This window comes from Impatiens glandulifera, chromosome 3, assembly GCF_907164915.1.
Source record: "Impatiens glandulifera chromosome 3, dImpGla2.1, whole genome shotgun sequence".
In the NCBI taxonomy this organism is placed as follows: Eukaryota; Viridiplantae; Streptophyta; class Magnoliopsida; order Ericales; family Balsaminaceae; genus Impatiens; species Impatiens glandulifera.
The window spans coordinates 9,183,297-9,203,840 of NC_061864.1; the positions used below are offsets into that span (position 1 = coordinate 9,183,297).

A 20,544-nucleotide genomic window follows, 5' to 3' on the forward strand; every position below is an offset into this window, starting at 1 on the left:
AAAGGATCACAATGTCTAATTCCTCTCAAGCGAAAAAACTTTTAGTACTTCTATTCACAATTATAGAGAATTTGGCCGTCGAGAAATTTGTCGAGATCACTGACACAAGAACGAACTCTTTCTAACTTGTTCGTCATACATTTAAACAAAATTTTGTAAAAAGATGAAACAAGAAATAAGTCATTGAAGGCTGTGTAAGAGACACAAATTCTCTTATTTCAAGTTTCAAAATTGCCTTCTTTTCAGCCAAATATCCAATAAGAAACCGATAAAAAGAGAAGAAAAATTACAGACCAAGCCGTCAGCCATTTGTTTGTATCTAGACTGAGACTAATTAGCTTAGAGAGCTAGCTAGCTTCAAACAATCTCACTCAGTCTAGAGCTTTTTGACCAAGATAAGCTGAAATAGTGATTATTGGTTGACATTCATAATTATTAGATAGTAATTATTATTATTATAGTGTTTACTCTTTTCCTCTTACCACCCCATTTGAAGCCTTTTCATTCTTCATTATCATATGAAACAGAGTGGCCTTATCTTCTTCAACAATCTCCCTAAGCACATCATCCTCAATCTTCTCAGCCTGCCACTTTGATGGATCCTCAACAAGCTCCTCACTGAAAATCATGCATGAAACCCATTCTTTCCATGTTGTTCTACTATGTTTCTCTTCTTCCAATGTTCCTTTAGCCAATAGCTGATACACATACACCATCTTGTCCTGTCCCGGACGGAAAGCTCTGGCAATTGCTTGTTTGCTCCTAGACGGGTTCCATTCCGAGTCCAGCAATATCACCCGCGACGCTGCCGTCAAGCTTATCCCCTCCGCACAAGATGTTATCGATGCCAGCATTACTTTCGACGGCCCACCCGCTTCTTCGAATTTGTCCATCACCCTTCCTCGCTCAAACAACTCGATATCCCCTTGTAGGACTAAAACCTCCTCTCCCTTTCGCCACCCGTAGAACGTTTCAAATATCTCCAGGAACAGATTGATGGGGGCGATGTTGTGGCAGAAGATTAGCAGCTTTTCGTTTCTGATCATGCAACGTGGGATTAGGCTCATCACGAATCGGACTTTTGAACCCATCTTCAGGTCGAATTTGTACTTTTCCAGATTCTCCAGTAATTCTTTACTGAAGTATAGGTTGGCGCATGTAGTTGTTTGGATTAGCCATGGATGTATTGATCCCAGGGTTATCAATAGCTCCAATTCTAAAGGAAATCCTTTGTATTGCGGCCGTTGGTTTTGAAGCTTTACTAGAAGCTCTTGCTGATAAGGAGATGATTTCATCATTAGAGTGTAGCATTGTAAGCCAGGGAGATTCTCTGTAGCTCCACCTTCATACACGTCGATGAATCCGCCTGTTAACTCTCTCAACACATTTAACCCTTTCTTCCGTTCTTTCGACTTGGTCGAGTCGATCTGTTTCGATATTTTATCCACAAAGAGTTTCCTCGCCCGGTTTTCAATTGAGAATCGAGTAATGGCGCCTTTCTTTCGTTTCTTAAACTTCGGGTCCAACTTCTTTAACACTTCATTCACGAATCTCGGCCTGGCTAGTGTCAGTGTGTTGAAATACTCGCCGAAATTGTTTTGAAACAGTGTGCCAGAAAGTAGGATACGAAGGCCCGTATCGACTTTCATCAGCGCTTTCCGCAATCTCGATTTCGTGCTTCTCGGGTTGTGGCCTTCGTCGAGGACCAGGATTCCGGGACTTTGCTTCAAAACTTGACCCATATGCTGTCTGTAGGCGTATTTTGAATCGTCCCGCGTTAATGCTAGAAATGAGGAGTATCCCATGATAAGAATGCTCGGATGAGTGAGCCATTTTTGAATCTTTTCAAGGCAGTCGAGAACATGCATGACGTCCAGATTTGGCTTGGGTCCTTTAGAAGTTGATGCCCTCAGTTTCTGCCTGGAGACTTCGCCTCTGTAAGTCTGACCACCGTGGATTTGATAAACCGGAATGGGAATTTTCCATTTGATTATTTCCTTGTACCAGGTGTAGAGTGTCGTTTTTGGTGCGAGCACTAAAGGTCGGGAGCCAGGGAATAGCTTTAAATAACTGACTAGAAATGCAATTATAAGGAACGTTTTGCCGGCTCCAGGAGCGTGAGAGATGACACAACCGCCTCTCATTTTAACGGCGGGCTCCATTAGTGATGGGATTACAGAACCAGCTATATTGCGCCAAAGGAATTCGAATGCTCTCTTTTGGTGTATATGCAATTTGTCTTTCAGATCGGGTACGAGTGCCCACACATTTTCATCAGAGTCAGATAAGGGTATGTTCAGTGAAGAAGGGATGCTTAAAAGATCTGCAAGGTCTTTATCCACTTGTTTATGATTCGGTTCCTCTTTGCTTCCTCCTCTCTTAGTCCCATTAGTATGTTGTAGCTGCATGTTTAACATCATTTGGCATTACCAATCTGAACAAGAAATAAGTATAAAATAAAGTCTGTACTTACAAATGTCGGCGAGACATGTCTTATTTCGGTGCTGACAAAGCCACATATTTGACATAAAATTCCAATTTGTTCATTGAGAATGAATTCATGTCTGCACATCCCACCATGGTTACCTGAAAGTGGGTCAATCTCAACAGGACCCTCTTCCTTAGATTCCTGCAATGATATTTCCATGAATCTATAGCTGTTTTAAAATAGGCTTAATGTTTGGAAAAAGATTATTAGCTTACCTCATTATCCTCTACATACATAGATGCCAAGCAGAGTTCCATTTCCTTCCACAATGACTCAATTTCCGGGTCTTCTTCTTCTTCATAGTCTTCCTTAACTGCAGGTGAGTCGCTATGACTTGTGAAACTGGTCGCACGGAATTCTTTCCATTGATCGATAACTGGAGGTTGTTCTTTGTGTACGTTTGATTGTATGTTCTCCATGCATTTCTTTATCATATCCCTGTACATATGCACAGTAAAAGATTTCTTTGAACCAGTCGGTCCTGAATCACGAAAACTATCCCTCTCTTTTCCTGAACCCATATTTCGGAACCCTCTTTTTCTTTGACCTCTGTTATCTGGTACACTTTCAACTACTGCCAAATCCAACTGAGGCACAGGTGGTCTTTCTAAATTAGGGTTACAATTTATGTAAATATATTTTGAAACTATATCACCTAGTTCTTTAGAGTAGTTATCTGGAATCTCTGCATCTAAAGGATCATCATCATAAACGTGTTCCTTCTTTTCCTCATGGAAAGGAACAATGGCAAGACGAGATTGATCTCTTACATAATGTTGATCTTTTATTTGATCAGATGGAACTGATTGTATTGCTCTTAACCCAGTGTCACAGGAAATTGGTCTACATGATCGGTAGCTCTTTTCCTCTTTGAATTCTGTTTCTTTCTCCAAATTATATGCATGGTCAGCCTGGATTGAAAGTGCCATTGGCATTTCCTCGTATTCCAATCTGTATTTATATGTTCCTGCTCGACTGATCTCAATTTCAGACTCCGGGAGAAAATCACAACCCATATAGCGCTCAGGTTGTACGAAACGACGCTTTGATCGTCTTAATTCCAATAAATCATAAGACAAATCAGCTTCAGGATCTTTTCTGTCACCCTCAACAGAATTAAGTGGAAGTAGTGGCACAATGATGGGGACTGATACTTCATTTTCTGCTTTGAAGCTCAGGGTATTTATGCTGCTCTCTGAATTTGAAGACATCCCATCAAAATTCTCATCCGTTATTAGATAGACGAGCCTATGATCTATTGACCTAACTTCAAATGTAGCCTGACATTTAACAGATGCAACGATTAGCCATGAAAGATCTGAGCCAAATCTTCCTGTGAATAATTTATACTTTTGAATGGATAAGCAGTCTTCAGAGAAGTCCCATCTGTAAGGCTTGTTTTCACATGGGCTCCTATCAAGCCTTTGAAGAACAGAAATTTGGTTGATCTTCACTGGAATGATATCTTTATGGAGTGCTTTCTTGAACACACCTAAAGGACCTTGATTGACATATATCCTCACAAAAAATTGGCAATCACATTCCCATTCGTGAGTCTTCCTCTCAACAGAAGTAATTTTAGCATCCCTCCAGACCTTTCACAATAAAGACAGTTACCATCTTAACAAATATTGGAATGTCCACTTCCAGAGAAAGCAAAAAGCTCATGATCAAAGAAAAGAATATGATGACCTATTAATAAGATTCTAGCTGATCAACATGATAATTATGGGGCATAACCAAGTGAATTCAATCAAGAAATATGATGGAAGTAGTCCTATAAACGAGTCTAGCCAAGCTGAGCCTGAATGGTTTTCAGGTCTGAAACTTTGATGTATACAAGTTCAAACCTTAGCTTGTGAGCTTACAAAAAAATATATTTCTGATATAAACAAGTAACAAGGCCTTATTGAATAATAAACAGAATTATTTGTCTGCTTACATGTTGATAGGTTTTAGTGCAACGATAAAAGCATGTAAATGCCCCGCAAGCAAACTCTTACAATCAGTCAAAGCATCTAAAAAGAAACCCCCAACACCCAATCAATCCTATTTGTCCAAATAAAACAATCATCAGTTCAAAGAAAACTCGGAAAATCACTAAATTATGGACAAATGTTATGCTAATATCAAGTCATTTATATAGTATCTTTGTTACCTGTTTCATATCAACATAGAGCTCTTTTGATGTAGATTTATTTGGCAAAAAAAACTTGTTTGATGTAAAAAGTGTATTTGGTTGGAAAAAAACGACTAAGATATCCTTAATATTTAATACTTTAAAATGTTATAGGATTAAAGTGAGGTAATTTTAAAATAATCACATCAAAACAAGCTCTTAATTAGAAATTTTAGCAATTAATATACTTTTAGTTTAAGCTTTTGCATGTTAAAAATGAGCTATTAATAAACTAGACCCGTTTAGCCAAAGTAATCATAGTTATATGTTTGACCCTTCAGGAAATAGTTTTTAAACCAGCAGTAGCAATGCATTAAGATGCACCAAAATTAGTATCTATTTGGTTTTATAAATAAAAAATCACCTAGTCCTAGGAAAAGACAACGAAAACAATAATCTAATGAAGATAAGGTAATGAAATGAACACGTGAAAGGTCAAAAACAGTGATGAGAACCACATACAGGTTCCAGCAGTTCTGCATCATCTGAATCTTTAGCGCATGAAGTTGTTGAAAGCACACTAACATCGAGGCCGGGCCTTAAAAGTGAAGTACAGTCTGCCAAAGTAGTTTTTCTAGACTTTATTCGGATACTGGAAAATGGCAACTGCTCTACAATTACATTGTCACCATATATCATGTGCATGGATATAGCTCCCCTTCCAATGCTTAAATGTTCCACAGTGTGCCATGAGTCATCACAATAAACCTCAAAAGCTGTGAATGAATGCAGAAACAGAATGTTATAATATCTAGAGGCTTATAACAGCTAGAATCTCCAAAAATAAAAGTGGGGAATGTGCTAAAAGCACTTTGAAGCCCAATGAAAAAGCCAATTCTTTGACATCCATATACTTTACTAATTAGGACTGGAATTATAGCATAAACATCCACCAAAATAGAGTTTTCATAATCTCAGAGCTTAATTGCTTATAAAAAGCATAACAAACCAACAACATAGTAATAAACTTTGCTCAAGCTAATACTCGAAGCAGGTCATTTCAGTTTTCAATGACATGACTGCACATACTTGATTAAATTCTACCAGATCCAAGTAAAGTTTAATAAACTAACTCAGCTAATTCAGAACTTCAATGCATGCTTGAATGAAACTGTAGCAATTCTAAAACATATAAAGGTAGAAAACCAATTAAGAATATTGTGAGGAACTGAGAAAGTAATGATGCTTACGCTTTGCATCAAATGGATGTGTGTTTTGATGTAAAGACCTTTTTCTCATGATTGCGTAGCAATTATTAGTTTCAGTGTTATCACAAGTGGCCAGTTACTGAAAGTTACCCCCACTCCAGCAACCAGCTTTATGGGTGTTTTTTATCCATTTTATGCAAAAAGCATGGCCTGCACAATAGAATATTGAAATAAAGGTTACCTAAATACAGAAATAACTTACATTTGAGAACATTTTGCCCTGCATCTGTGATGTGGCATCCACTATTTATAATAAGTTTATTTTCATACTTGCTAAGAAATTAAGAAAAGGAAAGTTTATCATACTTTTATAGTAATTTTGTAAAAAAAATCTGAGCATTTGAAGACTGAAGAACAAGAATTTCAAAATAAGATTCTTCTCGCATCATAGCTACTAGCTATAGCTTTATGAAACGCTTCTTTTTGGAATTATTAGTTAGATTACCACAAAAGTAAACTGACCTAAAACATATCCATAAGTTAATTTAAATCTTGAAGTCCATTAAAATGGAAGTTTGTATACAACTCTGCATAGTCTGCAATATTGTTATGGAATGATGAATGTACATAAGAAAATGTCAATTTCTTAATAAGAATGTGAAGCGAAAGAAGATTAAAGATCAGTTTCAACCAAAAGCATTGTTCAAAGAGGATACTAAAAATGGAAACATTCTTCTTTGAAGATACTAGTAAATTCATTTGGATCTTTTGATTCTGAAAAGCCATTGGAAAACCCCAAGTACATGTACTCTGTGTTTACAAGCTAAAATTTCTCTGTCTAACCTCAGCCAAACTGCAGTAGATAGCGTAAGACCTGCTACAAGTTTAGTTTAGGCAAAATGTACGGGGATGCATATCGATTAGAACTGAAGAGGAAAGATAATACAAGGAACTAGACCATAAGCTATAGCAAAATGAACAAGAATAGCAAAAAAGTGAGACCTAAACGAAGATATGAACAAACGCTTTGACCTGAAAGGATTGCCTGCCATGAACAGAAGCTTTATTTCCTAAAAATGGAGAGAGTATAAAGAGATAGTAAGAAAGTTGGACCTGATATCTGCGATTTAGTCGAGCTCTGTAAAATCGATGACGGTAAAGTGAAATTGCGATGATAATCGAGGGAAAGGCTATTTGGCAAAAAGATTTATGAGAAAGAGTTACAGAGGAGGAGAGAGTCGGTGAATGAGGAGGGAGGAGAGGGAGCGTAGAAATCTATGGAGAATCTTGGGCCGATCAATCAATCACTTTTTGAGTGTTCTGTCTACCTTTTTCTGCATGTAAAGGGGATACAACACGAGAAAAGGAGCAGAAAATGTACAGAAAAAGAGGGATGTGGGGGGCGAAGATGACGATGACGCGGTAAAAAATATTTACGACTGTAGTAAATAAGTATAAGTAAACTCATCGTTACTCTGACTACTGTCAACTGCCAAATCTTCAACAAATTCTAACCCCCGGTTCGGTTTTAACTATTTAAATAACTCACATCCTTTTATATAGGGAAATTTGATGGAATAACCCTCATAAGAGGGTTATTTCCACTTTTAACATGTGATTAATAAATTTATCATTTTTGACCTTTTGCCAAGGCAAAAGGTCAGTTTTATCCTTTATTAAAAAAAAAAAAAAAAAAAAAAATCAGTAAGTGAGTGCGCATTTCAGTTACTGAAATGTCACTTTCTTCTCCATTTCCCTCCTCTCCACCAACCGTCCTTTCCCCGTCATTCCTTCATCATCATCAATGCTTCCTTCATCAAGGTTCTTCATCATCAAGCTTCCTTCATCATCAACGGATCCTTCCTTCATCATCGACGATCGTCTTCAACATTCAGGTTAGACGTTCGTCCTTTTAGGGTTTTGTTGTTTAGAGTCTAGGATGTAGGTTAGGTCATGGAATAATGGTTTTAGAGCTTGACTGATATGTTTTACAGTGAAATATACATCCGAAGAAGGTGACGAAGGCGACAGTGCATCTGTCGCAGGCGGGAAATGCATCTGTCGCATGCGACAGTTCATCTGTCGCATGCGACAGATGCATTTCCCGTCTGCGACAGATGCACTGTCGTCTGCGACAGATGCATTTTCCTCCTTGCATTTTCCTCCTTGCAATTAACACTGACTGGTCACTGTCACTAACTTTTTTGAATTTTTTTCAATTGCAGATCACATGAATGTTGGTGTTTTTCTACTCTTTGATGGAGACTGGAAAACTGATGATTGTGGGATTAGTTCTCCTTGAATAGTGTATTCTTCCTGCGACAGATGCATCTGTCGTCTGCGACAGATGCACTGTCGCCTGCGAAAATGCATCGTCGCCATCGACAATAAACCCAAAACCCTGCAACAGCCTTCGACAGAAGCATTTTAAACCCAAAACTAAACCTAAACAATAAAACGGAGAACTATGATAGAAACGGGGAAGATAAACTCACATTCGACGTATTTGAGTTGAGATTCTCGTCGGGGGCTCTTGTTTGTCGTCGGAGCTCGTCGGGGTTCGAGGGAGAGGACGTCGTCGAAGTTGGAAACGAGAGAGAGGGAGTGAAAGGAGAACTGGGAAAGGAAGACGGGGGAGTGAAAGGAGAACTGGGTTCGAGGGAAAGGAAGACGGGGGAGAATGAAAATCAAATTTTTTATTTTTTTATTAATAAAGGGTAAAACTGACCTTTTGCCTTGGCAAAAGGTCAAAAATGAAAAACTTATTAATCACCTGTTAAAAGTGGAAATTCCCCTCTTAGGAGGGTTATTCCATCAAATTTCCCTTTTTATATATATATATATATATGTATGACTCAATAAATGAGATTTTGATTATTTGAGGCTATTCATATAAATTATCATTATTTAATCACTTGTCATGTTTTTTTAATCAAAATATTTCAATGTGATTTTAATTTTTAAGTGTAATTTACTTTGATATGACAAAATTAGTTTTAAATATTAATTTTTAACTAATGATAATTTTTATTATTTTTCATGTGTGAAGTTCCTTTACAAAAAAGCAGTTATATATAAAAAAAAAAGGTATTTTCCAAACGCATCAAACAAGATTTTTAACAAAATTCTAAGTATTAATATTAATAAAAATAGATAATTAATTTTATTTTATTTTTAATTTTTATTCGATTTTTATATCGTTATTGTTTAAAATTATTATAAATACATATAGTGTTATCTATATACAATGACTCTTGATTTAAAATAGAAAAAATGTATAACAAATTCTCTTCCTATCACCTATCATAATGTAATTTATCTTTCATATTCTCTCTCATAATATATATATATATATATTTCTCTCCAAATATATATATATATATATATATATATATTATTTTTTTTCATAATTTCTTTTTCTTAATTAACTTTATTTTCTTACACTCAAAAGATAAAAATTAATAAATTTTATAAATACAATATTAATTATATTATATTAAAATAATAAATATTTATTATATATTTTAAAAATATGTATTTAAATAATTAATAATATAAAAAATTATATTCAACTTTAACCATACAAAAAAATTAATAAATTCTAAAAATAAAAAAAATTTAATTATATTAACTATTAATCTATAGAATAATGATTACTTTTATATTTTAAAAATATATTATTTTATTCTTAAAAAATATTTAACTAAACTAATTAGTATAACTCAAATGTTAAGAATTCAATTAAGACATTAATTACTTATTCTTAATAAAAAAATTATAAATTGAATTATATTAGAATTATGAAAATATTCTAAATTTAAGAAAGATTATTTTTAATTTATATTTTTTTCATTTTTTTATTATAATAACACTAGTAAAATAAATGGTATCCTAACTAATGTCATATATATATATATATATATATATATATATATATATATATATATATATATATATATATATATATATATATATATATATATATATATATCAGATGAGTTCTTTAAAGATTTTAGTAGGAATAATTAATATTTTTTTTGAAATTTTATGAAAAAATCATATACATTTTTTTAACAAAGTAGTATACTTAAAAAAGAAGATAAAATATAATATATGAATAATCCAATAAATTTAGATTATTAAAAATTGCGTGAAATTTGATGTAATAAAGGAGGTCGAGAATGATACGTTAACACGTGATTAACTTAAATTTAATAGAAGAGAAAAAAATTATATTTTTCAAATTCAATGTGTTGTCATATTATTCCCAACATTATACCAAATTTTTAATCTCTATCATTATTCATAAATAAAAGTCAATTTTCTAATATAATTTTTTTTGGAATTTAACTCTCCAAATTAACAAATTTTATTGATTTATTTTCAAACTATCCTAATTTATTGTTTAAATTAAACTTTGTTTTACCTTTTAACCATTATAACTTATTATTAAATACATCTAAATTATTTTATTATATTTATATATATAAATTATTATTTATATTTAAATTAATTTTTATAAATTTAATTGATATGTATTTAAATTATTATTTAATATAATACGATAAATATTCACTTCATTACTCTTATAAATAGTTATTAAGTGCTAATAAATTTAAAATCTTTTAACAATATCAATACAATAATTTAATAACTCATAAAAAAAATACAATCATCTCATTTTAAATTATTTATGATTTTGCTTAAGATAACGTTCTCATGTAACATTTTGACTACACTTCTTTATACATCTTAGTATGTTGAAATAAAACATGTACAATACAGTCCATATTTAAAAAGAGATGACTGTAATAATTTTTATAAGTGGTTAAATTATTATATTGTTATGATTAAAATGTTTTAATTTATTTTTAGTATTTATTAATTATTCATGGGAGTGAATATTTATTATATTATGTTATATAAGATAATAATTTATATATATATTAAAATATAAATAGTCAAATTTATAAAAATAATAATTTAAATATATATATATATATAATATAAATAAATAAATTTATGAGATATTTAATAATAAATTATAATTATTAAATAAAATTGAGTTTGAACTTAAGTTTAGTTAATTTTGAAATAAAAAATTATGCTAGTTCGAAAATTGAATCTTAGATAAAGTAATATTGGAAACCGAGTCTAGAATGGAATTATTAAGTAATTATATTAATATATAGGAAACAATTCTCAATAATTATTTTACATAAAAGAAGTTTATAAAAAAAATTAATGTTTCTAAATAATCAAACAAGCTCCTAATTACTCATTTTAGAATTGATCATTGATAAATTTTCATCACTTTTACTGAAATTTATGTTTTGTTTATTTTATATTGTATTTTAACTAAATATATATTATTTAAAGCTTTTTTCCTTCTAAGATATGTTCGGTTGAGTTTGTTTAATAAATCTTAATTATTTTAAATACGTCTCAATGTGGGTGTCATGCTACTTGTTGTCGTTTAATTAAAAAAAATGTAATAAAAAAATATTTTATTATAGGAAAAAAGCTCCCTTAGACGTGTACTTGTATAATTGGCTCACTTAAACGTATGTACTAATAAAAGATCATTTAAACGTATCTACTATCAAAAATTGGCTCATTTAGCCTCTTTTAGTAACATGGTTAACTTTTATTTTTAAATTTATATATTTATTAATTAAATATTAATATTTTTTCTCTCTTTTCTTTTCATTTATTACTAATAAATGAACCCTTTATTTTTATATTTTTTATATTTTTTATTATTTCTGTATGAGTATTTATAATTGATTATTTTAATTTTATTATATATATATATATATGAGCATTTATTATTAATTATTTTAACTCTATATTTCTTCTTCTTTTTTATATATATTTTTTATATTCACATTAATTATTAATTATTTTAAAATTATTTGATCCCAATAATTGAATATAACAATAAAAATTCTTTCAGTAATAAAAATTCTTTCAGCAATAAAAATCCTTCAACGTAAAAATAAATTAATTAAGAATTAAGAATTGAATAATAATAAAAACTCATTCATCAAACACTAAAAGAGGAATAATCAAATATTAGATAAAACAATTCATTTACTACTAATATAAGTCGTGAATAAAAATTAAATAAAAATTATTAATTTCATTTTTATTTATATTAAACTAAATAAGAAAAAACCCTTTTTCATTTTTATTATATTAAATTAAATAAGAAAAAATCCTTCAAAAAAATATTACAGTAAAACATAAAATTCATAAATAAGTTGTTAAATTTAAAAAAAATGAGAATTTAAGAAATATGAAAAATAAAAACTAATAAAAAAAATATAAAAGAGAAATTAATATTAAAATAATAAAAAATTTAAAAATAAAATAAATTATCTAGTTTAATTAATGAAAAATAAGGAGAGAAAATATATTAATATTTAATTAATAAATATATAAATTTAAAAATAAAAATTAACCATAGTTATTAAAAGAGGCTAAACAATTTTTGATAGTACATATGTTTAAATGACCTTCTATTAGTGCATACGTCTAAAAGCAACTGCATCATCTACTCTAAATCTGAGTATCTAAAATACATTAAAACAACATAAACCTACTTTAGCACCTCAAATTTTAACTAGTCAATACATCAACTACTCTAAATTTTACAATTCTATCTTACAAAATTATAAAATATTCATTCCCTCCAAAATCTATTATTATAATAAGAAAGAAAGGGGAGAGAGAAATAATGGTAGAGAAGAGAGAGGAGAGAGAAAAAATTATTAAAAAATTATAGAAGAGAGAGGAGAGAGAAAGAATTATTAAAAAATTATAGAATTTATATTTGGTAGGCTAAATTTAAACTAGAAAAGTCAAAATTTTAGAATTTTCTATTTTAGAATTAATGTTTAGATTAACTGATGTATGGTTTTTTTTGAAGATTTTTTTGTTAAAAAATCTAATATAACATAGATAATTGAGTTTAGAGTAACAGATGCACTTACTCTAAGTGAGCTAGTTATACAAGTATATGTATCTAAATGAGCTTGTAAAAGAAAAAAATCATTTCAAAACCAGACTTGTGATCCCTTGGCAAGGACTGAAAATGGAACTATAATGCAAACCCGAACAAACTGATTCATATTATATCTAGAAAAAGTTAAATGTAGTAATATTATTTTTTAATATAAAATTAAAAAATACATTTGTAAATACGATATATTAAAAGCATCCTTAATACATTAAAAATACAAAGTAAGTTTTTTTTGGTAAGATATGAATGACTGTTTTATTAAATTTTTTTTTAATTAAGAATAACTAGTCATTGTTCCTTGGTAGGTTAATGTTTTATTAATTGATCATACTATCTCTAACAACAATTTAACATATATATTTTTTTAAATAATAAAAAACTATGAATAATTAAAATAACTGTATAACAAATATAATTTTCAACGGTTCCTAAATGTTTAAAAAAATTTAAGATACTACCGTTTAAAATTATTATTGATAGTACGTAACCTTTAATGACAGTATTTATCGTAATTGTTAGGTATTAAAATTATTTCTGGCTAAAAACTCAATAAATATTCAGTTACCATCCAACCAAGAATTGGAAGAAGAACCAAACTAAACATGAGATATTTATGGATGACAAATAGAAAACATTAAATCAACGTCAAATCATTTTTCAAACTAAGTGAAAAAATATAAAAATAATAATAATATTTTTTAATACAACTTCTCTTTTTCATTTTTAGAAAAAAAAAAACTTTTCTTGTTTTTTCGACCAACTCCATATACAGGTACAGAAATTCAATAAAATATCATAAAATCAAGATGTATAATATGAATGAGATATAAGATATAAACCACTAATTAGGTAATTATGAAATCAAAAGTCACATATTTGAACTTAAATAAGAAAAATAATTACATTAAAATATTAACCAAGGCCTTGTTTGGATTCAAATTTTTTTAAAAACCTAGAGGGAGAAAATAAATAATGATTGGTGATAATTTTAAAGAGGTGATGATTATTTTTGGTAAAAAGACTTAAAGAGTATTGATATATATAAATAAAATAAAAAATAATAATTTAAAATAGATGGTATTTTAGTATTTTGGTTAATGAAATAAGTAATGTAATTGTTGACAAGTGATTGATTTAAAAATTAATTTTGGTTGAATTTTTTTGAAAAACCAACGAGAACAAGCCCCAATAAAAAAACATTTATTTCTTAATAATGAGCTCACAACACAAAGAACCCATAAAAATATTTTAAAAAATAACAAAATTTGATAACGTCAATGAAAACTTATACCCATATAATAAAACTTACCTCAATTTATTTGAATGTATTTTATATTTGATTATAATCATTTTCAAAACATTTAAAAAAAAGGTATAGTCACATTTCTATTTGAAAATTTGAATCAGGATCATTTGACAACTATCAAATTTAAATATGCATACTTATAAATATTAGGTACATTTCATTTTTAAATATAACCTCTCTATATATCTAGATAAAAATTTGAGGGAAGTGATGATTCAAATGAAAGTATAACTATGCACAAGAAGAATGAGATGTTATTATAGTGAAAAGGTGATTTTGAGACATACATTTGTTAATAAAGTGAAATTATTTTGATTAACTCTTGACAAATCATGTCATAATTTGTATTGAAATATTTTTATTTAGTTTTACAACGTTTACATCCATAAAAAAAGAATTGATCCTTACTAAAAAGAAAGCAATAAATTTTCAATGATTGTTCTCCTACTTATTTTTAGCTAATTACCCTTTTGGGTCCAAAAGACTCATCTTAAAAGAGCATTTCTTGACTAGTACTCTATACATAACTTCTATTTCCTAAATGATTTTAAGTCAGGAAAAAGGAAACGACGTGGTAAGGATGTTATCACAAGAAACCGTTTAATAAGTTCCGTCTTTCTTCGTCTTTTTCTCTACACCAGTAATTTTGTTGAAAGAATGAGCGATAAACACGTACGATTTATAAGCAAACAAAATAAAACCGGAAAAATATTATGATCAAAATGTTTGTTATCTAATACACTGCCTTACCCATATTAAATCGATGAAATTTTAATGTTCAATCCGTCCACGTAACAACTTTAAGAAAGAAAGAAATATACAACATTAAAACCACATATCAAAATAATCTCTTTCTCACTAAGGCTAAAATAGCTTTCTTTGTATAACTTCCACATGCCTAGTAAGGAATTAGATATATGTAGCTTTTCTGGGTTCTTTTTATTTTAACTTTTTCCCATTTAAAATGCATGCATGTGTCTCTATTATAACTAGAAATCAAAATGAGTATATAAATTTAACTCTTGAATATGCATTCATTTAATATCTAAACATTAATAATTGTCATTAATTTTCAGATAAATGATAGTCTTACCTCATATCGGTTTTGATTTAAGAAATGACCTGCATACTACTTTGTTTAGCATGATGCAATAATTGGTCTCAATGACACTTTTTTATATTTTTTTTTTATCGACCCTTTAATGTAAAGGAGTCGAGATAATGGACTACGTGTTGACTTTCATTTAGATCGGTTATAAGATCCACTTTCTAAATTATTTTTGGCATTCAAAATGATTGGCCCGACACTTTATTTTGTCAAAGAAAGTGTAGAAAGAGCTAAACATAAAAGTGTGTCATTTTATTTTGGAAAAATGTTAAATTGGTAGACAAAGTCAAGTGACAATAAATGTGCTTAATTACCTAAGGAAGAAGGTGATCAGAAAATAATGTGTTGTTGAATAAAGCATTGCATTAATGCTTAGACATCTTTTAGCATTAAGTTAAAAAGAAAACACTTTGGTAACTTGAGTTCATACCTATATTATCAAATTCATGAACATTAGTTTTCAATTGAAATGGAACGGAATTATAGATGAAAAATCGGAACGACAATCGATAATTATATATATACCACTTTTACGTACCACTACCCTGGTGACTAAAGAAAAACAAAAGTAACTAGTTACAATTTGGTGGAATTTGGATCCAAGTAAAAAGGTAACTAGTTACAAAGGTGGAATTTGGATTCAAGTATGATTAATGTCAAAACAATTATAATGACTAGATATGAAATTATTTTATACATATGCTTCAAATTAATTTGACTATGTAGAGAGATTACCCCAAAAAAATGTGCATTACTTACCACATTATAAATACTTTTAAATAAATTAATCGATCAATTTACATGCACAACTCAAACTCAAAATACATATAAGAATCTAGTTATAGTCGGGAGTTACTATTTAATTGTGTGTTTATAATGTGGCATATATATCACTAATTAGTAGAGTTAAAGAATTTTATTGGTTTTTTTATAAAGAAAATTGCTTTGATGGTAAAGTAGTTAGGACGATATTTATATTTTTAATTAGTTTATTATAATATATTTTTATTTAATATTTAAATTTTATAAAAATAAAATAATGTGTTTCGTTATTTTAGTGGATGAATTGAAAATAATATGATAATAGATTTTAAATATAAAAAAAGAAGCATCAATTCACTTCCTTCAAATGTGTCATATTATGTGGGAAAAATCAAATTAGTACAAATACATTTTATCACATGTGTAATTTAGGTCCAATTTACCCCATTGAGAAGCTTGAAAGCTTCGATTTAGCTCAAAATTTCCTTTTCTTTTATCATTCTTACAAATTTTGTCAATAATAGCCACATATTCTTGAATGTATATGACATACACAATAGTCTCCAACTTCTCTTCTTGGTCTGAGTATATGTTTCTTCCATTATTGAATTTCCTCTTCTAACAAATCAATTCTCGTCATAGAGCATCAAGAACAAGCCCCCCTTGAGATCTTTGTATCATCGTCATGCATGAGACAAAAATACAATAACAAATATAATGCCCTATTTAAAATAATTTTTGTTTATGCATCTACATTTGGATTCAATATATAATTACCTTTTGAAAAACAATTAAACTTGAGACAAATAAAAAAATCATGTTTTTAAATAGAATTTAAATTCGAACTTTAAGAGATCAAATGTTACGTGTTTAATTCATATTTTTTTTGGAATTAAAGGAGAATTAGCATGACACCCCACAACCATGACTCTCCGCTTAAACTCAAAACGCTTCTAAATGTAATCGAACTCGTGACATTTTGGTTTCTTAAGTCGACTCTTACTACTGAGCTACTTTGGTGGTGTTAAGTTGAAATGGAGATCATCAGTCATAACTAAAAATGATACTAAAGTATGAGATAGTTAGCTTTCAAAATATATATATATATATATATAATTCAATTTCAATGTCTATGTAGATAATAATTAAATATATTTGTCTTTAAATGGGGTCCAATATGATATGAATTCATGTTTGGAAATAGCCCCCATTATCTTTCTATTTATTTTCAAATTTTCCTTTTGGGCTAATTCCTTGTGCATCAAGATTCTAAAGAATCAGTTATGGTGTTCACATATTATTTAGATATCAAGCTTGATGGGTTCAGAGTCCAATCATCCAGCTGTAGAAGATTAATCAAGCAATAATTTAGTTAGGCCAACTCCACATATTCATTCCTCAATAATTTCTATTTACAATTCATTGCAATATCATTCATATATATATATAAAGCCTTCATTATCTACCCTTACAAATAATATATTCATTCACTCATCTATCCACATTAATTAATCAATGTCTTCTTCTTCTTGTTCTTCATTCCCTGATGTGTATGCCTGGTTTCTAAAGCTTCCACCCATAACTCAATGGCAATCTGATTCTTCCATGTCTATACTACTTAACCAACCATACCTTAACCTTAAAGTTACGAAAAACGGGTCATCTTCTATTTGCTTCTCCATTGTTGTCGCCAACTTCAGCATTCCCATCTCTCTTTGGACTTCAAAACCAATCAAACTACCCACCGATCTTATCATGTCCACCAGATTGGTAAATGATGAGATTATGTTCCCTCTTTTAACCAATATAATACAAGATGAGCTCAAATATTGCCCCGACTCAAACGAAAATGCCTCGAGAATAGATCATGATCATGATCAATTGGTTATAATAAACAATTTCAAGGACATGATGGCCATGATCATCAACATTTCATTTCTAACTCTCACTTTCCTCATTTGTGTTTACGATGCTCCTAAGGATATCCGCTCAGAATGTCTTAATATCTTAAGAGAACAACTAGCATGTTCGTATTCTAGGGAAACAATGAAGATTTTCGTCGGATTGTTGGGATCTAACTTAGAGGAGAAATGGATACGAACGATGAACTTAGCGATTACTAATTGGTTGTCTGAAAACCAAACCGAGATCAGAACATATCCATCGTCGTGTCTTTTCTCTTATGCGCTGTCAACATCCGCTTTATGGAAAGTTCAAGTCTATTGTCCTGTAATTGACATGGACATAGAGAGTTCAACATATTATCCTTCTACTCGGCCTCCTTCTCCACCCGATGAAAGGTTATGGTTCTCGTTGAACTACCATCAACTCGAAAGTGTTATTCAACTCAATTACAAAGTTATAGTTCGCGACACATGGATTGATGTAATTGTCAATATAGATAACATAAGGTATATATGATTTTCTTGATCCAACCCCATAAATGATCCTTTTTATTTTGTTTTAAGATGACCCCGGTTAGTTATTAATGTGCTAAAGAATTGAGTTTAATAGTAAAGGGTCATCTTACAAAAAAACTAACACCAATCTAGGATTTTTTTTTTTTAAACCTAAATAGGTCTATATATATCAAGTGTGGTTATTCTAAGCATTTATACATTTTTAATGTAGATTAATTGAAAATCTTGTTATTTGAGATTATTTAATGTTTATTTAGGTAAAAATTAAGACATCATAAGTATGAATATACAGTGATATTGTTTTTCAAAAATAGAAAGTATTTTGATTATTGATTTAAATTGTACGATTTGTAATGTATTATAAGATTTCTTGGTAATTAATTTACAAATATCTTCAAACCACTTAATTACTTCTTCTAACATATGATCATCAACCGGTTTGTTTTCTTTTTGTTGCAACGACGGGAAGGTGTGACGTAACTCGGCTCATCAACGAGACTCTTATAAGAGAAAGAGGAGCTGGAACAACCGAGAAGTATTTTCCATCAAGAATATCATTACAACTCACACCAACACTTGAAACAAGTAGTGTTTTAAGCATATCAGTGAGCAAATCATCAGAGAATCCCACAAGAGAGATCAGCATGGAAAAGAGCATCCAAGGTTCGTTCGATCCAAACTCGTTTCTAGGACTAAGTGTTTCGGCTGGTGAGACAATGTCAATGAGCTTAAGACCATGGAAGTTCGAGCAATCGGTGCATGGAAATAGCGTGGATTTGAATTGGTTTCTCCACGATAGCATGGATGGAAGGGAGGTATTCTCATCAAAGCCATCGAGAATGGCAATGTTTCAACCCAAGGCTTGGTTTAAACATAGATATTCGAAAGTTTATAGGCCTTTCACTCGAAAAGGAGGGGTAATATTTGCTCAAGATGAATATGGAGAAAAAGTTTGTTGGAAGTTGAAGAAGAAGAATATTAGTATTAATGGTGAGACCATGGATTGGGAATTGATTGGAAGGGTTTGGTTAACTTATTGGCCTAATAAACACAAAACACTTTACACTGAGACTAAGTATATGAGGTTTAGGGAAATTCTCAAGCTTACCCTGCCGTGACTTCAATCCATAATGATTCATGCATGCATGCATGCTTTGTTTTTACTTTAAAAATAAGTTTATTGGTTTAATTAGATGTTAATTTTATTGATGCAACCGATTACCATCTCTTTTATTACCATAAGTTTGATATTTATTTTCAATAAAGTGACTTATATATTGGATTTAGAAGTCACATAATAATTGTATTTCTTATGATTGGTTTCCTTGTTTGATTTTGTACTTGTATTCTTTCAAGCTGATTTATGTAATTTATTGTATGAGGATGAATTTAACATTTCAAAAAAAATATATTAAATGTTAATAAAAAAAATAGTTAATACTATTTAACGTGTTAAATAATGCCGAGGTTGACAAAGAAACAGAAAATATCAAAATTAAGGTTTTAAATTATTTCGAAATTTTTATATTCATTAACAAACTTTCCTTTTTTTTTTCAAATTTAAGGTCTTAAGTTTCAAAATTATATTTTAAATAGATTGAAAATAAAAAGGTATAAATCGCATACCCTATATCAAGCCAGTTGTCAGCCAACTGCGCAACAAACTTCTTTGACGTGTAAATCAACTCCTTGAATGTTTGCTAATTAGTTTCGTTGTAATGATTTTTAAAAAAAATTAATCTAGTTAATTCAAATAAATAGTTACATTTAAAAGTTTTTTTCTTTAAAATATTGTTAACAAAATCAAAACTACTAAATAAAATATATATATTAAATAATATGATAAATTTATAATAAATAAAATTAATTTTGTAATTTTCTTAAGATTACCCTAAATTTCCGTAACAACAAGTGAAAAGTAAAGAAAGTCAAACAAATTAATAAAAAAAACTCTACTAAATATTTTCAATTGTGAAAATTGTTCTCAATCAAAATGCCAAAAAAATTATTTTAAATGATAATTGGCAATATATATATATATAAAAAAAAAAGGTTAAATGCATATAGACAATGAGAGAACCCTATAAGAAGATCTTGAACTAAAATTGA

At 29.7% G+C, this 20,544-nt stretch overlaps 3 protein-coding genes across 3 annotated transcripts; 2 read left to right on the forward strand and 1 right to left on the reverse strand.

Moving 5' to 3' along the window:
* Window positions 1-202: 202 nt before the first annotated feature.
* On the reverse strand, window positions 203-7,185 carry LOC124932518 (SNF2 domain-containing protein CLASSY 1-like). The gene is made up of 6 exons (XM_047473166.1): window positions 6,929-7,185; window positions 5,858-6,025; window positions 5,130-5,383; window positions 2,704-4,083; window positions 2,474-2,629; window positions 203-2,402 (listed from the first exon to the last, which is right to left on the reverse strand). The coding sequence occupies exons 2-6, from the start codon at window positions 5,904-5,906 to the stop codon at window positions 465-467; spliced, it is 3,777 nt and encodes a 1,258-aa protein (XP_047329122.1). The 5' UTR covers window positions 5,907-6,025; window positions 6,929-7,185; the 3' UTR covers window positions 203-464.
* Window positions 7,186-17,530: 10,345 nt separating this feature from the next.
* LOC124929662 lies at window positions 17,531-18,436 on the forward strand. The gene has a single exon (XM_047470063.1). The coding sequence runs from the start codon at window positions 17,531-17,533 to the stop codon at window positions 18,434-18,436; it is 906 nt and encodes a 301-aa protein (XP_047326019.1).
* A 352-nt stretch (window positions 18,437-18,788) lies between these two features.
* On the forward strand, window positions 18,789-19,579 carry LOC124929663. The gene is made up of 2 exons (XM_047470064.1): window positions 18,789-18,808; window positions 18,905-19,579. The coding sequence occupies exons 1-2, from the start codon at window positions 18,789-18,791 to the stop codon at window positions 19,551-19,553; spliced, it is 669 nt and encodes a 222-aa protein (XP_047326020.1). The 3' UTR covers window positions 19,554-19,579.
* The last annotated feature ends 965 nt before the right edge of the window (window positions 19,580-20,544 follow it).